This window comes from Larimichthys crocea, chromosome VI (assembly GCF_000972845.2).
Source record: "Larimichthys crocea isolate SSNF chromosome VI, L_crocea_2.0, whole genome shotgun sequence".
NCBI classification, from domain to species: Eukaryota; Metazoa; Chordata; class Actinopteri; family Sciaenidae; genus Larimichthys; species Larimichthys crocea.
In genome coordinates this window covers 6,806,418-6,827,852 of record NC_040016.1, presented here as the reverse complement: position 1 = coordinate 6,827,852, position 21,435 = coordinate 6,806,418, and the positions used below count along the sequence as shown (strand labels likewise).

Sequence of the window (21,435 nt, the reverse complement as noted above, 5' to 3'; positions counted from 1 at the left end):
AATTTAGCCGTGAAAACTGATTTATTTCCTAGATGATTTCATGCTAACAAAAACTAAAAAAATGAAGTGACATGTCACGTGTCCTTGCAGTTACAATTTTTATTTATTGTGATTTGAACTTTCCTTTTAATATGAAATGAATTCACATAAGGAAGGCAATTCTTTCAGGGTTTTTTAAATATTGTGATGCAATGTTTTTGTATTTCCAAGTTATTTTACTAGAACTAGCACAATCATCACTTTGGCTTGTCCCGATGTACCTGTCCGGACTCGTGTCTTGTGGTCAGTGTGAGTAGAAAAGTTGCTCTCAGTTTGCTCCCCACTGACTTCCCTGAATGCGGTGGTCAATGAACAACAAAAGGACTTTGATTGAGGCTTTTGTGACTGATAGGGACGTGTGTTGTAAGTAGAAACGAGAGGCCGAACGTCACCAACCATCTGGAGGGAAAGAACGCCATGGCTGGTTCTGACGTTTGGTAAAGTTGAAATTATTTAAATGTTGGTCTCATAATGAATCAGCTCACGATTTGACAAATTATTTAGGCAAGTTTTCAATCATCTTTGTACATTTTTTATAATCTTAATGTTTAAATATTGAGGTCGTTATATCAGTAATGGATAAAAAAATTCATAGATGGGGTGGGAGACTGAGGCAGCTGTTTCACTGATTGGTGCCAAATCCGCTTTTGGGAGAAGCGTCCTGCGGCTGTGTGGTTGAAGAGGCTAATCAGGTTAAAACTCCTGTCTCCAGAGTTTTCCCACACGCTGTCCATTGACAGACATGAAGGCATGTGCCTCAAATCCAATATACATTTGAGCACTCACTCATTTGAACACATGAAGGCTTTTTACGTTCACAGCGCATCCAGAATCAATTTACAAATGAATAAATCACAACCATTTCGATGATGCAGGATTCGTTCCATGATGTGATGGATCATCTTTTCTGGGTAAGTAAATCAGACTGTTAATCATAAAACAGTGAGATATATAAAGTTCAGAATGTAACCATGTTTAACCGTTGGTTAAAAAAAAAAAAATGTCTTCACTTAATAAACATCTAGCTATTTAGATGCCATGTTCAAAGATGTTTTTGATAAATCAAACCGAGAAGTCTGGAAAATGTGATTTGGAAAAGGAGGTTTTTGAAGGAAATCTCATGAGGAAGCCTGAGTTTCAGGAGGATTCAGTTTAAGGAGCAAGAGTCCTTTTAGGTCTCCTCTGGTCCCTTCAAAGGGCCAAAGGTACTGGATCTATTGTCCCACAGGGCTCTGTGAGATGAAGTTTCCCCTCTGGTTTCCCACACTGTCCTTCCTTTCACTACGCTTTCAACTGGGGAGGAACAATGGAAGTGTGTCTTATTATGCCATCTCATTAGAAAAATGTCGACCTCTTTAAAGTGAGTAAGGTTAACTTTAAACATTTTAACCATCAAAACAAACTGAAATTATAATAAGGAGTCAAAACGGTTCTTTGAAATCTACCTTTTCTGATCCCGGTTGATGACCCCGAGTGACTGCACATCAACAGATTAAAACATAACATGTAACATTTCTATGACATAACCGCAACGTAACATTTCTGATATTAATAAACTAAATACTTATGCTTTAGTTTCATACGACTTTAAGGAAAACATATTTCATCTTGATATTTGTCCAAAAATTTCAAAGTTCAACAATTGATTGTTGACGATCAAGAATAGTTTTTAACGACCAGTTTTTTTAATTCTGCATGAACTGAAGTATTGTATGAGCTGAATTTCCATCTTTATTGGTGGCAATCAATGGTTGGAACAATGATGAAAGTTGTCTATATCAATTTAGTAAAAAAAAAAAATGAATATTAATGTAGAAATTCTCTCATATAATTAAGAGGGTAACTATGACCAAATAACATGAGAACACAAAAGTTTTTCACATCAGCTTGCAGTGTTTTGTTTATTTCATCAATGAACAATGAGGCCCCACACAAATATTAAACTCCAGCTAGAGGGGATGATACATCACAACAACAACAACTTGTAGATTCTAACAGGCAAAACACTGTTACTCAGAGAGAGTAAGGAACACTGTCTTTAATTAAGACAAAAACATTTACATGTTTGAGGAACAGGTACTCACTGTCCCTTTGAAGTTTCTTCACAGTGGATCAAAATATTTGACGTTTTGTGAACAAACGCAAAAAACGATAAAAACTGAACCTTAAAACAGGTCACATTGGTCTTAACAATTCTTACATTTCAAATGAATTGAGTTCAAAAAAATGATATTGTCACGTAAAACTGTGACAGTGTTGACATTAACACACCGTTAACATTAAAAGGAGAACACAATGTCTAACAGATCAGTTTTCAGTAATCACATAAAAGTGAGAAAAAGGCCATGATGAACAAAAATTGTCCATAAAAAGGGACAATTAAGATCAAATCGATCATTACGAATCAAGAGGTAACAAATATCACCATTGCATTATATTCTATCAATAAGAGGCACTGAATAATAAAAAAGTGTCACAGGAAAATTGTGACATGAAGAAAAACTTTTAGAAAAAAAGTAAAAACATTTGGAGCTTATTGGAGCTTACAACAGATCCAGTTTTTTGAGTAATCAAGAGATTAAAGTGAGGTAAAGTCCCATTATGACAAAATGCCATAAAAAGGACAGTTAAAGTTTTTTGATGCAGTGTGAATCAAATACAACAAAAGATAACAAATGTTACCATAGCATAGACTACCAAGCATGGAAGTAACAGTGAGGTAGGATAATAATTGCAGATGCAATCAGATTTGGTTCATGCAACAGGCAATGACAAGATGTTCTCTTTCTAACTTGAAAGATATTGTTTGCGGTCATTTCGCTCAGGAAATGGCATCTTGCGACAAAGACAAACACAAAGACAGCCTGCTGTACATACAGAGAACAAGTCATCAAACTTGAAAGAATTCAGTTTCAGTAATCTTTGAACAATATGAGCATCGGGAGTTTGTCAGGTAGTACTTCAGTCCTGTAGGGGTCTACCACGGCCTCCAGGGGCGCTGTTGACTGGACTCTTGTTTTGGTGATGCTGTCTGGACTGTGGAGCTCAGAGGAGAGAAGTCAGTCCACTCTCTCAGGTTATCAGCAGGGAAGACTGCAAGACTTCTTGAAGTGGTTCAGGAGGCGTCGCTTTTGAACTCGGGTTTCAAACTCATTCCCTGGACATGAAAAGCGTTTCACCCTTGGACACAGCCTGGAGTATCCCTGAGCACAACTGCCAGTCCACAGCTTGATTCTGCTGTCTGCTGCTGCAGGTCCGTCTCAGGACACAAACGTTCATCTCCAGGATGTCTGATTTCTCAGCTTGGGAGTCTGGCTGCTGTTTGAGGAAAAATCTGGACCCGAGGGAGACGTGGCTGCTCAATGCTGCTGTTGGATTCGCTCTCTGCGTAACTTCTCCACAGAGGCTTCCCGGATCTGCAGAAGAAGAATAAATCATTATTACTTATATTCCTGGAGTAAAGAAAGTGTGTATGCATGAACAAGACAACCCTCTCATTAAAACCATATTTAAATCTTCTTTGATCTTAAATTTACTTGTGGGTCAGAGTCAGATGCTGTCCTGAGATTTGGTCAGAGCCGGCAGTGTATTTAGGTGCCAATGTCTGGATCTCTGTGCTGGAGAGGGTCGCTGTAGAGAGAATCTGCCCTCTCTGCTGGCCTTCATCCCTCCTATTTTATAGTCCCACATCTCCATATGAATGTGTTGGGGGTCTTGGTCTGAGTAAGTTTTCTCACAGTCTCAGCCAATCAGAGAGCTTCATGAGACAATCAGCAAATGTGCAACAGCAGCAGCTGAATTGCCTGAGGGGACAATAATAGGTAGATATCAGGGGAAACAAGGTGGAGGACTTCGGGGGTGATGTACAGCGACTCACAGAGCTCTGTTGGAATCTTGGGAAAGTGGTGACCCCTGTAGAGAGAGGCAGATCTGCTGTCCTATGCTGGATCAAATGACCTTGGACTGAAGTGGCAAACTGACAATTGATTGCATTTTAGGAAAACGTTCAGCATAACATCAAGGTTTTAAGGTTTGTTTATTAATCATTCTACATCTAGGGTTGTACAACAATTGACTCGTCTTATGCTATAATGCAATCCAGAAAAAACAAGAATTTGTGTTACAATGTGGGAGGATGGGTTTGAGGGGGTCAGTTTCCAAACTAAATGTAACTTCATTAAGATGAGTGAAATAGATACTAGGTATAAAGTAAATAATCTTTTGTCTCATAACCAAAAGCTCATGAATTGTACTGCATACCCTTTATCATCCACCTCCACTTTTAGTTACAACGTTCATTCGTTACAAATACTTTTTCTAAACATAAAATAAATTTAAACACTTTTGTAGTAAGTCAGTTCTCTGAGGTTTGAAATATTGTGATGCATGTTTTGTATTTCAAAGTTATTTTAATAGAACTTGAGAACAATAATCAACGTTGCTGTCCAATGGAGCTCTGGTCTTCTGACGCGTGTCTTGGGTCAGTGTGGGTAGAAAGTTGCTCGCAGTTTCCTCCCACACTGACTCACTGAATGCTGGGGCAATGAACCAACAAAAGGACTTTGAATGGAAGCTTTGTGACTGATAGTGGAACGTGTGGTGTGTTTTGTAAAAACAGAGCCTGAAAGTCACCAACCATCTGGAGGGAAAGACGCCATTGCTGGTTCTGACTGGTTGTAAAGTTTGAAATTAAATCTAAATGTTTTCCTCAGAATGAATCAGCTCAGCTGCTTTACAAATTAATTTAAGAGGTAAAGTTTCAATCATCTTTGTACATTTTGATAATCTAATGTTTAATTAGGTTTATATCAGTAACGGAGGAGTAAAAAATCAGTAGATGAGGGTGGGAGGCTGAGGGCAGCTGTTTCCTGAAATGGTGCCAAATCCCTTTAGGAATCGTCCTGCTGCGGGTGTGGTTGAAGATGTAACAGGTTAAACTCTATCGCAGAGTTTTTCCCACACTCTGTCCATTGGACAGACATGAAGGCATGTGCCGCAATCCCAAATATACATTTGAGCACTCTCATTTTAAAACACAGGGAGGTGTTTTTTACAGTTCAAAAACACAGCTCATCCGAATCAATTTAGCAAATGATAAAAGCACATTTCGATTAATGCAGGATTATTTTCCATATGGAAATGGATCATCGTTTCTGGGGAAGTAAATCAAACCGGTAAGTCATAAAAACAGTGAACATACTAGTCAGAATGCAAAACAATGTGTAACGTTGTGTGTTTTTTGTTTTGTTTTTTAATATTTCACTTAATAACATCTAGTATTTATATTCACATGTTCAAATATGTTTTGATAAACAACCGAGAAGTCTGAAATGTATTCTGGAATAGGAGTTTTGAAATGAATCTCATGTAGGAAGCCTGAGTTCAGGAGGATTCAGTTTAAGAGCAAGGTCCATTTTAGTCTCTGTCCCGTCAGGCCAAAGGGGCTGGCTATGTTCCACAGGGCTTGTGAGTGAGTTTTCCTGCTGGTTTCCACACACGCCTTTTTTCCTTTGCACAACTGCTTTCACTGGAAGAACATGGAAGTGTGTCTTATGTGCATCCTCATAGAAACAATGTCTGAACCTCCTCTAAAGTGAGGTAATGTTAACTTTAAAGCAGTTTACAATTAAAAACACGGAAATTCATATATGATGGCAAAACGTGCTTGAAAATCTAAACCTTTTCTGATCGGTTTTGGATGACGCCGAGTCACTGGCACATCAAAAGATTAACATAACATGTTAACATTTCCTATACATAATGTAACATTTCTGATATGAATAAAGTCAATATTATGCTTAGTTTATAACACGTTAGGAAAACATATTTTCACTTGATATTTTTGTCATTTTCAAAAGGTTCAATTGATTGTTGAAAATCAATGAATAGTTTTACACTGACCAAGGTTAATGATAAAATCTGCATTACTGAATTATTGTATGAGCTGAAGGTCAATCTTGATTTGTCACATGGGTTTTGAACAATTATGAAGTTGTTCCGATCAATTTAGCAAAAAAATGAATATTCAATGTAGAATTCTCCTCATCATATTAAGAGGGTAACTAGACACAAATGACAGGATTAACAAACACAAAGTTTTCACAGTTTGCAGTGTTTGTTTATTCAACAAGGCACAAGAGCCACACAAAGTATGAAAGCTCCAACTAGAGGTGATGATACATCCAGGACAACAACAACTTGTAGATTTATACAAGACACACTGTACTCAGAGAGGTAAAGGAAACAACTGTCTTTATGAAAGACAAAACAGTTTACAATATTTAAGGACACAGTACTTCACTGTCATTGGAGTTTTCTTCACAAGTGGAGTAAAATATTTGGACCTTTGGGAACAAAAACAAAAAACTTAAAAACTGACCTTAAAACAGGTCACATTGTTCTTAACAATTATTAAATTCAAATGAATTTTTGAGTTAAAAATGAATATTGTCACTGAAAACGGTGACAGTGTGACATTAAAACAAACCTTTTTAAAAAACATGAAAGGATAAACATATTGAATCTGAAACAGATCATTTTTCAATAATCACATAAAGTGAGAAAAAGTCATGATGACAAAATGTCCAGAAAAAGACATTATGATCCAAATGATCATTTACTAATCAAGAGGTAACGAAATAGCAACCAGTGCAATTATAATTCTTTTTGGATCTGACCAAATCAGGTTTTTGAGTAATCAGAGAGGTTAAAAGTGAGGTAAAGTCCATGATGACAAAATGTCCATAAAAAAGGAACAGTTAAAAAAGTTTTTTTGATCAGTGGTGAAATCAATAACAATAAAAAGATAACAAATGTTACCAATAGCATAGACTACCAATACATGAGTACAGTGAAGGTATAATAATAATGGCAATGCAATCAATTTGGTTCATGCAACATGCAGGAAAGAGGGGACTCTTTCTGAAACTGAAAGAGATTGTTTTGGCTGTCATTTCCTCAGGAAATGTCCCATCTTCACAAGACTAACACAAAATACAAGCCGTCGGTACATACAGAAGAACAATCCATCAAACGTGAAAAGAGAGTCAGTTCATAATCTTTGACAATTGATCATCTGAGTTGGTCAGGTATTAACGCCATCTGTAGTGTCTACCACGGCCTCCAGGGGGCGCTGTTGACTGGACCCTTGTCTTTGTGGACGCGGGTCTGACTGTGGAGCTCAGAGGAAGAAGTCAGCCTCGCTCACAGGTGTCTCATCAGAAGAAGACTGCAGCGTGTTGAATGGTTCAGCAGTCTTCTCGCTGTTGTGTGCTGCTTCTGCAGTTGTCTCAGGACACAAACTGTCATCTCCAGGATGTCTGCTTTCTTTCTCCAGCTTGGAGTCTGGCTGCTGTTTGAGTAAGCCTCTGGACCCAGGAGAGACTTGAGCTTGCGCATGCTCTGTTGAGGTCCTCTCTGGCTGTAACTTCTCCACCAGAAGGCCTTTCTGAAGGCTGCAAGAGAAGAACAATTCATTAATCAATTTTATTCGGGATAAAGTGTTAAGCATGAAACAAAGCAACCTCTCATTAACGCATATTTAAATCGTCCTTGAATCTTCATTTAACCTTGTGGGTCAGAGTCAGAGGCCTCCTGAGATTGGTCAGAGCTGCAAGTGATGGTAGGTGCATGTCCCTGGATCTCCTGTAGAGGTCCTCTGTAGAGAGAATCATGCGCTCTGCTGGCTCATCCCTCCTATTTATAAGTCCCACATCTCCATATGAATGTGTGGGTCTTGGCCTTTAGGTCTGGCTGGGAGTTTCTCACAGTCTCAGCAATCAAGAGCTTGGTGGCACATAAGGTTACAAACGCCGAAATTGGTGATATTGGTGTGAGGACAATGGTTAGATCGCCGGGGAACAGGTGGAGGACTGGGGGGGTGACTGGAGAGAGACTCACAAGCTCTTGTGAATTCTGGGAAAGTGGTGACCCTGTAGAGAGAGCAGATCTGCTGCCTGAATGCGGGGATAAATGACTTTGACTGAGCACACACTCACCGTTTATGGTTCAACAAATGCAATACAATGCATGATAGAAACAGAGCCTAGAAATTAGGTTTTGAAAAGAAAAAAAAAAAAACCCCCGGGTTTTTATTTGTGGGTAAAATCTTACAAATGCAGTAAGGGTTGTCCCTCTGTTCTTTTATTGATTTTTCAGAATTTATTGTTTTCAAAGTCCTACATCCTCAGAACTGCAAAGAACAGTTAGAGAACAGTGTGATGTTTCTTTGAGGCACTTTAAAATAAACTCAAATAAAAAACAATGATCAGGCAGCTGTCTCGAGTAGAGATCTTTTGACACGGGCCTTGGTAGTCGGGGTGAGTAAACAAGTAAGAGCTCAGTTTCCCCACACTGACTCCCTGTAGGGCAATGAACCACAAAGGACTTCAGTGACAAAAAAAAAGATGGCTGGCTGTGTGTTGTTATAGAAACAGAGCCCTGACATCACAAGCCATCTGGAGGGAAAGGACCCATTGGCGGGCGCGGACAACTTTGTAAAACGTCAAAGTTTGGATCAAAAGTTTGTCTTAAATTTTCTTGAAATTATTTGTTGTCTCAAATTTTACGTTTTCAATCATCATCAGGCACTTGAACCTCCAGTCATAATCACATCTCTGTACTGACCATCACTTGGATAAAGATTTCAGCGGCTTCTCATGAGGGTGGGAAGCAGCTGGTTTTCCCTGAAGTGTGCCAATCCCTTTGGAGATTAAACTCGGCTGCGGGTGGATGGATGTCATTCACACCTAACTCTGCCGCTCCGAAGCTTTCCCACACATCTGACCATGTAGCAAAATAGCACGTGCCTTTCGACAATGGACTTGAGGCACATGCAGTGAGTGGCGCCAAGGGTAGAGGGTCGGGATCGATGTCCCACAGGAGCTCTGTGAGTGAGTTTCCTCTGGTTTTTCCCAATCTTGTCCTTTCACACTGATTTTAATAGAGGAACAATAGAGTGTGCCTGATTTTGCAATCTCATCAGAAACAAGTTTGACATCTTTAAAGAGTGAATGGTGAACTTTAAACCTTTTTACACTAAAACATAACAACCTGGTAATTGACACTATTCCAAAATTACTGATGCAAAAAAAGTGTCTTTAAAATGTAACAATTTTCTGCATTTCTTTTATCGATAGAGTTGAATCACGAACATTAACAGAGTGAAGTAACATTTATAGTCAATTATTTTAAAAGGAATTAACCAAATTAACTATGGTTAGATTTATACATAGTGTCAGTTGCCTGAGTGGGGTCAAAGGGGTCTCCTTCTGTTCCCAGTTCGGGCTGACATGGTTACAATCAAACAGTAAGCTTCTTCTGCCATCTACCAGTCCTTTCACGGATCCATACCTCCAGCTCTGGGCTCAACATCCTAAACTGGCTCTAAATCACAAGTCACAAATGGTCTGTCCTGTGGAGGGTTTGGGTCCGACCCATCCAGTTAAACGGTGCTTCGAGACACACATACAGTTCAAGTGGGATTTCAACCTGATTGACGTCCAATAACAGAACTGTCGTCTAGGTGTTCTGCTTGTGGATTTCATATCAGCCACAATTCATTCTTTGACTTTGTCAAATCTTCAGAATATGCAAAGTCCATGAGACTTATGCACAGTTGTGATTTAAACGGAGCAGAGGAATGAGGTGGTTAGCCCCACGCTCTTTTGGCCAACGATAGAGAGTGGCCATTTTTTCAAATGTTTGTAAGTTTTATGTTTCAGTGGTAACCATAAAAGGATCAACGTGGGGTCCCTGTAACATGTGGTAGCTCTCTGTGGTGGTAGTTCACACCCTGCTGGCTGTTGACTGGCCCTCACCCAGGGGTCCCTTCCTCATTGATGCCATCACATCCTCAAGTTGATGCTCTATATTAATCAATCAGTTCTCTGATTATGCTTGGATCTGTGTAAACTGGGTGCTGCATACTTTCTCCTTCTCTGTTCTTGGAAGGGTTTTGACATCTTTTTTCCATCCATTTTTCATCTCTGATGTTAGTTGATGACCAAAGACGTCACAGATTGGATCCAACGTCTCGCAACGCAGAGGGTTTCTCGGCTGCTTTGGCCCCCTGCTGGTCAGCTGCAACACTTGGTGCACCATCATCCGGCTCATCATGTGCGTGCCCTTTTAACAACATCTTTTCAGGGTGTTTTTCTCCCTCGAGTTGGTTTTGTCAGTCGTCAGTTCTGAAACCCCTAGACAGCACTCTGAAACATTATGTAAACAAAATGTGTCATGTTCATATTTTCAATTAAGAAAGGTTCAGTGGACGTAGAGAAATAATTCCTGCTTCTTTCGTACTTTCTATCACGTGAATTAAAGACCAAATAAATATAGAAAAGTCTTCTTTCATCATAAGTAAAAGGGTAACTGTGACACATAATACATGAGAACACAAAGTTTTCGCTTCAGTGTTTGTTTATGTTCAACCAAGGCCAATGGAGCCAACACAGTAGGAAAGCTCCAACTAGAGGTGAGGAATTACATCACAACAACAACAACTTGTAGATTGTCTACAAGACACACTGTACTCAGAGGAGTGAAGGAACAACGTCTTGATAAAACAAACAGTTTACAATTAGTTGAGGACACAGTACTCCACTGTCCTTGAGAGTTTCTTTCACAAGTGGATCAAAATATTTGACCTTTGGTGAACAAAAACAAAAAACATAAAAACTGACTTAAAAACAGGTCACATTGTTCGTAACAATCATTAAAATTCAAATGGATTTGAGTAAAAATGATATTGTCACGGTAAAACTGTGACAATGTGACATTAACAAACTTAACATGAAAAGGAATAAACATATTGATCTTAAACAGATCAATTTTTCAATAATCACATAAGTGAGAGAAGTCCATGATGACAAATGTCCATAAAAAGGACAATTAAATTCAAAATCATCATTACGAATCAAGAGGTAACAAATATCACCATTGCATTATATGGTTACACTAAAATGATGCGCAAATGAACTGAGAAGGTTATGCAAACATTTTTGCCACGTATGCAACTAACTGTCACTCTCCCACGTGTGTGATGGGATGATGAGCGTGTGCTCAGTCAAAGTCATTGATCCCAGCATCAGGCAGCAGATCTGCTCTCTCTACAGGGTCACCACTTTCCCAGAACAAAAAGAGCTCTTGAGTTCCCTCCCATACCCCCCCAGTCCTCCACCTGTTCCCCTGAAGATCTAACCATTGCCCTCACACCAATAACCATTCGGCTGTGTACATCCTTTATTGTGCACCAAGCTCTCTCGATGGCTGAGACTGTGAGAAACTCTACTCAGACCAAGACCACACATTCATATGGAGATGTGGGACTATAAATAGGAGGGGAAGCCAGCAGAGAGCAGATTCTCTCTACAGAGACCTCTACAGCACAAGATTCCAGACATGGCACCTACAATCACTGCAGCTATGATCAAATCTCAGGAGCATCTGACTCTGACCCACAAGGTAAATTGAAGATTCAAGAAGATTTAAATATGGTTAATGAGAGTTTGTCTTTGTTCATGCTAACACTTTACTCCAGAATAGTTTTTAATGACTTTGTTCTTCTCTCTGGCGTCAGAAAGCCTCTGGTGGAGAAGGTTACAGAAGAGCGAATCAACAGCAGCATTGAGGCACTCAAGTCTCTCCTGGTCCAGAGTTCCTCAAACAGCAGGCCAGACTCCAAGCTGGGAAAGCAGACATCCTGGAGATGACAGTTTGGTGTCCTGAGACGACTGCAGCAGCAGCATCAACAGCAGAGAAGACTGCCTGAACCACTTCAACAAGCTGCAGTCTTCCTCTGATGAGAACCTGAGAGAGGCTGACTTCACTCCTCTGAGCTCCACAGTCCAGACCAGCATCACCAAAGACAAGGCAGTCAACATCGCCACCTGGAGGCGTGGTAGACACCTACAGACTGGAGTTACTACCTGGCAAACTCAGAGTGATCATATTGGTCAAAGATTACTGAACTGATTCTTTCAAGTTGGATGGACTTGTTCTTCTGTATGACAGAAGGCTGTATTTTGTGTTGGTCTTTTGTGAAGATGACATTTCCTGAGGAAATGACAGCAACAATATCTTTCAAGTTAAGAAAGAGAAACATCTTGCAGCATGTTGCATGAAACAAATCTGATTGCATCTGCAATTATTATTATACCTCACTGTACTCATGTATTGGTAGTAATGCTATGGTAACATTTGTTATCTTTTTGATTGTTATTGATCACACTGATCAAAAAACTTTAACTGCCTTTTTATGGACATTTTGTCATAAGGACTTTACCTCACTTTAATCCTCTGATTACTCAAAAATGATCTGTGTAAGATCCAATGTTTTTACTTTTTTCTAAAAGTTTTGCTTCATGTCACAATTTTCCTGTGACACTTTTATTATTCAATGAGCATCATGTATTGATAGAATATAATGCAATGGTGTATTTGTTACCTCTTGATTAGTAATGATCAATTTGATCTTAATTTTGTCATCATGAACTTTTCTCACTTTATGTGTTATGTGATTACTGAAAAATGATCTGTTTGAGATCAATATGTTTATCCTTTTAATGTTAAAGGTTTGTTTAATGTCACACTGTCACATTTTTACAGTGACAATATTATTTTGAACTCAAATCCGTTTGAATTTAATCATTGTTAAGAACAATGTGACCTGTTCTGAGGTCAGTTTTTATTGTTTTTTGGTTTGTTCACAAAGATCAAATATTTTGATCCACTTGTGAAGAAACTCTCAAAGGACAGTGAGTACTGTGTCCTCAAACATTGTAAACTGTTTGTCTTTCATAAAGACAGTTGTTCCTTTACTCTCTCTGAGTACAGTGTGTCTTGTAGAAATCTACAAGTTGTTGTTGTTGTGATGTATCATCACCTCTAGTTGGAGCTTTCATACTTTGTGTGGCTCAATGTGCCTTGTTGAATAAACAAACACTACCTGCTCAACATGTTGTCATTATTTTTCCTCACAGTTCCTCTCTTTATGATGATGAAACAGAGATTTTCCAAATCTGTTTTATTGTTTTTTTTCTTATTTAATTGACATATGTCTCTAATATCAATTCCACCTTTGAATAACAAAGAAAGATTAAATGTCTCCGCCATATTTGTCTATTCTGAACATACCAGTTTACTGTACACTTAAGTACAGTAAATGTGTTGTTTCATTCAGATTTTACAAGTTAGATAACTCTGTTCATTTGCAGTAAGTAAAGTCAGAAAAAGTTTACATTTTAAAAAAGTTTGACACAACATCTTATCAAACGTGAGTATTTCAATGTAAAACCATTTCTCCCTTTAAAGAGGTCAGACATTGTTTCTAATGAGATGCATAATAAGACACACTTCTATTGTTCCTCCAGTGAAAGCAGTGAAAGGACAGAGTGTGGGAAACCAGAGCAAACTCACTCACAGAGCCCTGTGGGACAATAGATCCAGACCTTTGACCTGAAGGGACTAAGAGATTAAAAGGGAGCCTGGTTTTTAAAACCCGACCTGTTTTAAATCACACATTTGATTGTAACAGTGCCTCAGTGACTTAAAACCTTTTTCACACTTATACAGTTTAAACTAGTGAGAGACAATATTTTTAGCAGGTGCTTCTGCCAGTTACACGATGTGGATTAACCTCTTATACATGTTCAAACATAACAATCTGGTTTATTTCATGCCATGTTACCTGCATTTACAATCTCTAATACTCTGGCTTTTAGCTGAAACAGAAAACTACTTAGACCACTAAAAAATAAAGGACATTGAGAACAAACCAGAATTAACATATTAAATAATAATAAATAAAATACCAGCCTACTTGTACCTGGACTACGTGTAGTCCCATCACATAGCTAACTGTCTCATGAGGTAAAGCTAAGCTGCATCCATTATTCAACACCAGAAACAGCCACATTTTGACAGATAGCACAGTTAGGTACTATTTTTAACAAAACAAACAAACAAAAATGCTTTGACTAACAGTTACTCACTGCTTAAACTTGAATTGAAGTCAAGACAACTGTCAGTTTGGTTTCTCTCAAAGATTAGCTAGGTCACCTTCCTATTGTGGGCCTGTTTGTTGAGCAGGTTCAGCAGGAAATCTTCGTCAGATAACGGTTTAAATAAAGTCTGTGTTTCCTCCTTTTGTTTAAACAGAGATGGTAAAGAGTTTGGGTAGACTTGGTTTAGTTTGCTGATCCATAAAAATCACCTGTATGGTTGTAGGAGTCCCAGCAGAGTCACTTGCTGTAAAGTTACTGGCAGACGACACTGAACTAATGTTAACCGTTCACCGTTAAGCATTGCGGTGTTTCTCTGTGGCTGAATTTCTTCACTTGTTACATTCACCTCCTGTAATGTTTCCTCAGTTGTTAAACTGTCTAACCTAATCGAGACCATGTTATAAATGTTATAAAATCTGAGACACAATAAGTTTTAAAAATGTCCTCTAACGTTAGTTTTAACCATAGTCATCTATCTTTATTTTGGCGGTAGGTGCAATCCTTATCTACTTCACATCACATTATTTATGATCTTAGTGGACAAAATTGGTGTCTGTCTTGGAAGGTACCACCCTGATGTTCAGACCCCGACCCAGCGCACAAACTTGAGATTTCAACCTTTTAAAAATATTAATGAACTAATTATATCTCTAAGTTGTGAATTAGTTCATTTTAATTTTCACATATTGTTTATGTACACACATTTTTACTTTAACTGAAGCTATTAGCAGATTTTCCAGAGCAGGACCACACCCCAACTGCCATTTCCAACATTCCTATAAATACCCTTCTCTCACCCACTCCTCCTCTTTCACTATTATCTTTTGCACTCCCCACCCTTTTTCTTTCTCCCATGGCTCCCTTTTATTCCTACTCTCTATAGGGTCCCGAGGGGGGTTCCCACCAAAGGTTCCCCACAAGACAGCAAAAGGCCGAAGAAGTATGTAGCTGCAACTTTTCATTAAAACGGCAGCTAAGAGGCTGAGTTGGCTCCTACTGTGACACATATCAATCCAAAGAAACTCCACGGTCATTGTTGTAACTTTATGATGTTTATTAACCAAAATGGTAACAAAAACTGAAAGTGGTATAACATAACCAACTAAACTAGATGAAGCTATATTATATGAATGATGAGACACAGTGAAACTTGATAATAAATAGTGAGATGGTCAACAGAAAACACCAGAGCCAGTCACCCTCTTTGTCCAAACTCCTGCCACCAAGTGCACAGGTAAAAAATAAGGTGAAACCACAACCACACCCCCTGTGCTAAGTACTGGAAGTGAAGGTGATCTACAAAACATGTGTGATCTCAACAAATAAACAACGCAAAGTATATACACACACGTTTTGCCTACAAAGTACAAAAGCTCAAGCTTCACTCACACTCTTTTGTTTTGTTAATAATAATAATTTACACATATCTTGTTGATGGTGTGGTCTGTACTAGTAAATGTGTAATTATTTTTTGAGGAGGTCCCACCCTCTACTTTTGGCGCCACTCACTACATGTGCTTAGGATTCTTGAAAGGTTCATTTGTAGAGAGGCACATGCGTGTTTTCTGCTAATGAAAGTGTGGGAAAGCTCTGGAGGGCAGTGTGTGAATGACATCCATCCCACCAGCAGCCGAGTAATTCTCCAAAGAGATTTGGCACACTTCAGGAAACAGCTGCTCCCCTGCCAAAGTAACCTCCCACCCTCATGAGAAGACCTGAAGTTTTTATCTAACTGATGATCAGTAAAGAGGTATGATTATGACTGGAGGTTCAAAATGTGATTGGAAAATGAAAATGAGATATCAAATTATTTTGGTGACACTTTTTTCACCAAACTTTGAAGTTTTACAAAGTGTCAGAGCCAGCCAATGGCGTCCTTTCCCTCCAGATGGCTGGTGATGTCAGGCTCTGTTTCTATAACAACACACAGCCAGCATCTGTCACTGAAGTCCCTTTGTGGTTCATTGACCATACAGGGAGTCAGTGTGGGAAACTGAGCTCTACTTGTTACTCACACCGACTACAAGGCACGTGTCAAAAGACTCTACATCTGGACAGCTGCCTGAGTGTGCTTCAATGGGCATCATACTGTTGTCTAACCTTATAGGGTACTAAAATCTTGTAGCAAAATGGCAAAAAATAAAAGAAAAATCCACAAAGTTTTGGTATTATTATTTGGTATTTTCTCATATATGTAATTCATAACTATATTACAAAATAAATGTTTTCCCCCACATGTGAAATGGGATTGATTAGTGTGCTCAGTGTGTGCTAAGTTTAATAGATTCTATACAGAAATATATAAATGTTCAGGTTTAGAAAAAATTAGGAAAATGAGAAAATTTAAATATAAAATCATTATCACTCTTCCACGTGTGTGATGGGATGATGAGCGTGTGCTCAGTCAAAGTCATTGATCCCAGCATCAGGCAGCAGATCTGCTCTCTCTACAGGGTCACCACTTTCCCAGATTCACACAGAGCTCTGTGAGTCTCCCTCCATAACCCCCCCAGTCCTCCATCTGTTCCCCTGAGATTTAACCATTGTCCCTCAGGCAATAACAGCATTCAACGTGCTGCTGCTCCACATGCCTGATTGTATTACCAAGCTCTCTGATTGGCTACAAACTGTGAGAAACTCCAGCCAGACCAAGACCCACACATTCATATGGAGATGTGGGACTATAAATAGGAGGGATGAAGCCAGCAGAGAGCAGATTCTCTCTACAGAGACCTCTACAGCACAGAGATCCAGACATGGCACCTACAATCACTGCAGCTATGACCAAATCTCAGGAGCATCTGACTCTGACCCACAAGGTAAATTGAAGATTCAAGAAGATTTAAATATGGTTAATGAGAGGTTGTCTTTGTTCATGCTAACACTTTACTCCAGAATAAGTTGATTAATGACTTTGTTCTTCTCTCTGCAGCTCAGAAAGCCTCTGGTGGAGAAGTTACGCAGAGAGCGAATCAACAGCAGCATTGAGCAGCTCAAGTCTCTCCTGGGTCCAGAGTTCCTCAAACAGCAGCCAGACTCCAAGCTGGAGAAAGCAGACATCCTGGAGATGACAGTTTGTGTCCTGAGACGACTGCAGCAGCAGCATCAACAGCAGAGAAGACTGCTGAACCACTTCAACAAGCTGCAGTCTTCCTCTGATGAGAACCTGAGAGAGGCTGACTTCTCTCCTCTGAGCTCCACAGTCCAGACCAGCATCACCAAAGACAAGAGTCCAGTCAACAGCGCCCCCTGGAGGCCGTGGTAGACACCTACAGACTGGAGTTACTACCTGACAAACTCAGATGACCATATTGGTCAAAGATTACTGAACTGAATTCTTTCAAGTTTGATGGACTTGTTCTTCTGTATGTACAGAAGGCTGTATTTTGTGTTTGTCTTTGTGAAGATGACATTTCCTGAGGAAATGACAGCAACAATATCTTTCAAGTTAAGAAAGAGAACATCTTGTCATGCATGTTGCATGAACTAAATCTGATTGCATCTGCAATTATTATTATACCTCACTGTACTTCATGTATTGGTAGTATATGCTATGGTAACATTTGTTATCTTTTCTCACTTTAATCTCTCTGATTACTCAAAACTGATCTGTTGTAAGATCTAAATGTTTTTTCCTTTTATTCTGAAAGGTTTGTTTAATATCATCCTGTCACAATTATATGTGACTGCCAAGGTTTCTTTAATGAAAATTTAAGGTTATTAACCTGTTGTCATTACTTTGTGATTAGAACATTCTGATCTGTTTTAAGGTCAGTTTTTAACTAATTTTGAACCTATTCATGAGGAGATTTTTTGTCTTTTATAAAGACAGCTGTTTCGTATATGAGTATGTTGTGTAGAGATAAATCTTCAAGTTGTTGTGATGTTGGCTCATCTCAAGTCTGAGCTTTTATTTGTCTCACTGTGTCTTTTCAAATAAACAAACACTGTCATTTATAAATTGATGTCCTCCCATTTGTTTCATAGTCTTTTAATAATGTTTAAATAATGCATTTTCTCAGCTCAGTTCCCATTTGATTCCCGTTTCACAATGTATATCACTCATATACACAGTGTTCATACATATTGACCCCATTACAATACAGTCTCTATAAGACCACCAACTCCACCCATTCTTTTCACAACACCTGTTTAGGATAAAGGGATATAATAGACAGGTAACATGTTTTTGACCTATCTTTGACAGTGTTGCCTTATTTATATAAACTTATAGCACATTAAATAAATGTAGTTACCAATAGTAATAGTAAAAATAAAATATTAAAATTACCAATTAACATGACAAATATGTCCAGTTAACCATCTCAAGATCATGAACCATCAATAAAAATTAGCATTAACCAGGGTAACTGGTCCGAAACTGAGAAAGGATTTATGTACACTGTCAGTGATCACAGTTTGGCCACAGAGACCTGACTGCCTGTAGAATACAGGCTGTGTCAGCTCTGTCTGCACAGACAGGTCGAGACAGAGCAACATTTCCTGCTACAGTGTAGTGCTCATGAAGATATTAGAAAAGTCCTTGATCTGGGGTGTTGATTAGCTCAGTTTGCAGGGCATCCGCTGGTTCGAATCCGACCTGCGGCCCTTTGATACATGTCATTCCCCATCTCTCTCCTCACATTCCTGTCACTCTTCAGCTGTCTCTATCAAAAATAGTTTGAAAAAGCCAGAAAAACATCTTTAAAAAATGTTTTAAATGAAAATTCAGAAAAAGATTTTGATACACGCAACTTATAGGATAAAATAGTGTCATCAGCATAGATGAAGCAAGATATATCAACGTATGTGACAGCCTGAGAAACAGTCAGCATAAGACATGACAGCTGGTCTCCTGACAGCTCACTCCTTTTGATGCCTTTCCATTTACAGATTTGATATATTCTGTATCACAATGAATACTATGTATGACCATATTTCTATACTGTTGTTAATTCTTTTAGGTTATTACCAAACATTAATTATTTGATATACAGTGGACATGCGACACATACATAAACACATTTTCTGCTATAATCCTGTTCATTTTATTTATTTATTTATTTTATTTTCCTTAATGATTTTTTTTATTGTTTCTCATATAATTATACTGTATATACATCTATAATGCTTTGGCAATATTATTCACATGATAATCATGCCAATACACACTTAATAAAGGTTTGAGTTAGAACCTAAAGCGGTTCTTCATGCTGATGCTATAGTTTTGCCACATTTTTGGAATCTGCAAACTCTTGGACTCTTCAAAGAACCATTAATTAGCAAGTTATTTAAAGAACCTTTTTTTTAGTCAGTAGCGTAGGCCTATAGTAGCCATTAGTTAAAGCCGAAGGTTCACTAAAAATGCTGTTCAAAGTTATTCAGACTGTCCCTTTGTTGGTTATGTTTTTATTAAGTGTTGGTAGGGGGTCTTTGGCTCAGAATCAGAAAAGTGCATTTGATTGACTGACAACCACTAGTACAATAAGTGAAGTCTGTGATTGATGTGTTTGTAATTCCTGGCAGACACCTAAAGAGCTCAGAATTTCAATATCCCTTCAGAGCCGTTATTTGTAAGATTATTGTTTTTCCAAGCAGAATCATACCTTTCCTTAATCCCTTTGATGCACTTTTGAGAGACTTTTTGTCCGCTTGCCATTTGTTCATTATTCTATAGGTGGATTTACCTTCCTGCTTATCTTCCCTCCATCTGTCTGTGTGTCTATCTGCTGTCTGTGTATGTGTGTGAAAGTGGGGCGGCTCAGGTTTCCCAGTTCCCCTCCTCTGAGCTCCCACAGCTCCCTGCACAAGCCTGAACGTGCCCTGGTCACACGCCCTCCTCTCTCTCTGGAGCTGGGAGCCACAGCGACACACGGCTTCCCACACTTCTGTATGCAGCCTGCTCAGCTGCACACACAATAGAAGTGTGTCTGCTCTCACAAAGCCTCGGGACGGTTCTCAGGCAGAAAGCCACTTCACAGATGAGCCATCTGGTTCGGCTGTAACTCACTGCTGAGACACACAGAGTCAGAAAATAAAACTTTAAAACATTATTTCTGCTTATATATATATATATATATTTGGTTAAATTTTTTTGTGGTTTGATTAATGTTTTATTCACAGAGATATTTAAATGTTTGTTGTCAAGTAAAATAAAAAGCAAAGAAGAGCCTGCACTGTCCGTTCAACTCATGAAATAAAAGGATGGTAGCAGTATTTCTTGAAGTATTACAGCTGTCTTGTCCATAATATGTCTATGTTGTATATAAATGAGTATTTGCTGATGAGACAATGTATTTAGTTTAACTGGTAAAGTGTAAATTAATATGTTGTTTTATTTTAATTTCACAGGCCTACATTAGTGTCATTAAAGGGTCTTTGCTAGGTGGAAAAATTTTCCCGTGTCCACTTCAGGAAAAACATTTTCCCACTGACCTCATTGATCTGTGGCATACAGATAAAGCATCCCACCTGTTCTATGTGACAGGCATTAAATTAACTCTATTGTCCCGAGCTGTGAGCCTTCTGATTGGCTAAAAAGCAGAGAGAGCGCAGGGCGAGCAGCATAAATACAGAGCACAGAGACGCAGATGTCAACAGAAACGTCTTCTGAACCTTCGCCAGAAGCAGCAGCAGCAACAGCAGCAGAACTCAACCACCACACGAAGCAAAAACTTGAAATGGCTCTCTACGCAGACCTCGCTCTTCAGGACACCGTGAAGGAGGAGCTCTTTAGGTAAGCAAAAGCTACATTTCTCAAACCAACTCTCTTGTTTTAGTCCTTATTTCATTAGGTTCCTTTGACTAAACTGATGAATGTATTACTAAAAGTTGTGGCTTTGTTTCTCTCAGGTGTAAACTCCACATGCTGGAGAGGAAATGCTGCACTGGAGTGGAGAAACTGAAGGCACTGATTGGAGAACATCTGCAGAATGGACTCCCTCTTTCAGAGATCCTGGAGAAGACAAAGTCCTTCCTCACCCTGAGAAAAGCACTGCTGTCACACAACGGCTACTCCAAATATTCAAGGGACATTTTACGTCTGTTTCCTGATGCAGAGGAAGACCTGGCTCCACTGTGCTTTTAATGACGACAAGAAATGGACTACGAGACATCACTAAAACTGCACGAAAACAATATTGCAGTTTGGTGATGTGTGATCTACAGAAATGCATTATTTGCATTACGATCTACAGAACTATCGTGTGATATGGTTTCATTTTGGATTCAACAGTAGCCAGAGGGAAGAACATTTGTTTTTGAGGAAGATGTGAGGAGATCACTGACTGAGAAGAAGAGTCAGTTTCTAAGTTGTTGTGCTGCTATTTGTGGGATTCATAACCCTCATGGTTATAGACCACAGAAGAAAAAAAAGGTCTCTTGACTATGCAGG

At 38.9% G+C, this 21,435-nt stretch overlaps 1 protein-coding gene and 1 pseudogene across 1 annotated transcript; one reads left to right on the top strand and one right to left on the bottom strand.

Annotated features, from left to right (window-relative positions):
• Positions 1-3,016: 3,016 nt before the first annotated feature.
• On the bottom strand, positions 3,017-7,712 carry LOC109137632 (transcription factor HES-5-like; annotated as a pseudogene).
• A 9,035-nt stretch (positions 7,713-16,747) lies between these two features.
• On the top strand, positions 16,748-17,568 carry LOC109137294 (transcription factor HES-5). The gene is made up of 2 exons (XM_027278854.1): positions 16,748-16,861; positions 16,975-17,568. The coding sequence occupies exons 1-2, from the start codon at positions 16,799-16,801 to the stop codon at positions 17,305-17,307; spliced, it is 396 nt and encodes a 131-aa protein (XP_027134655.1). The 5' UTR covers positions 16,748-16,798; the 3' UTR covers positions 17,308-17,568.
• The last annotated feature ends 3,867 nt before the right edge of the window (positions 17,569-21,435 follow it).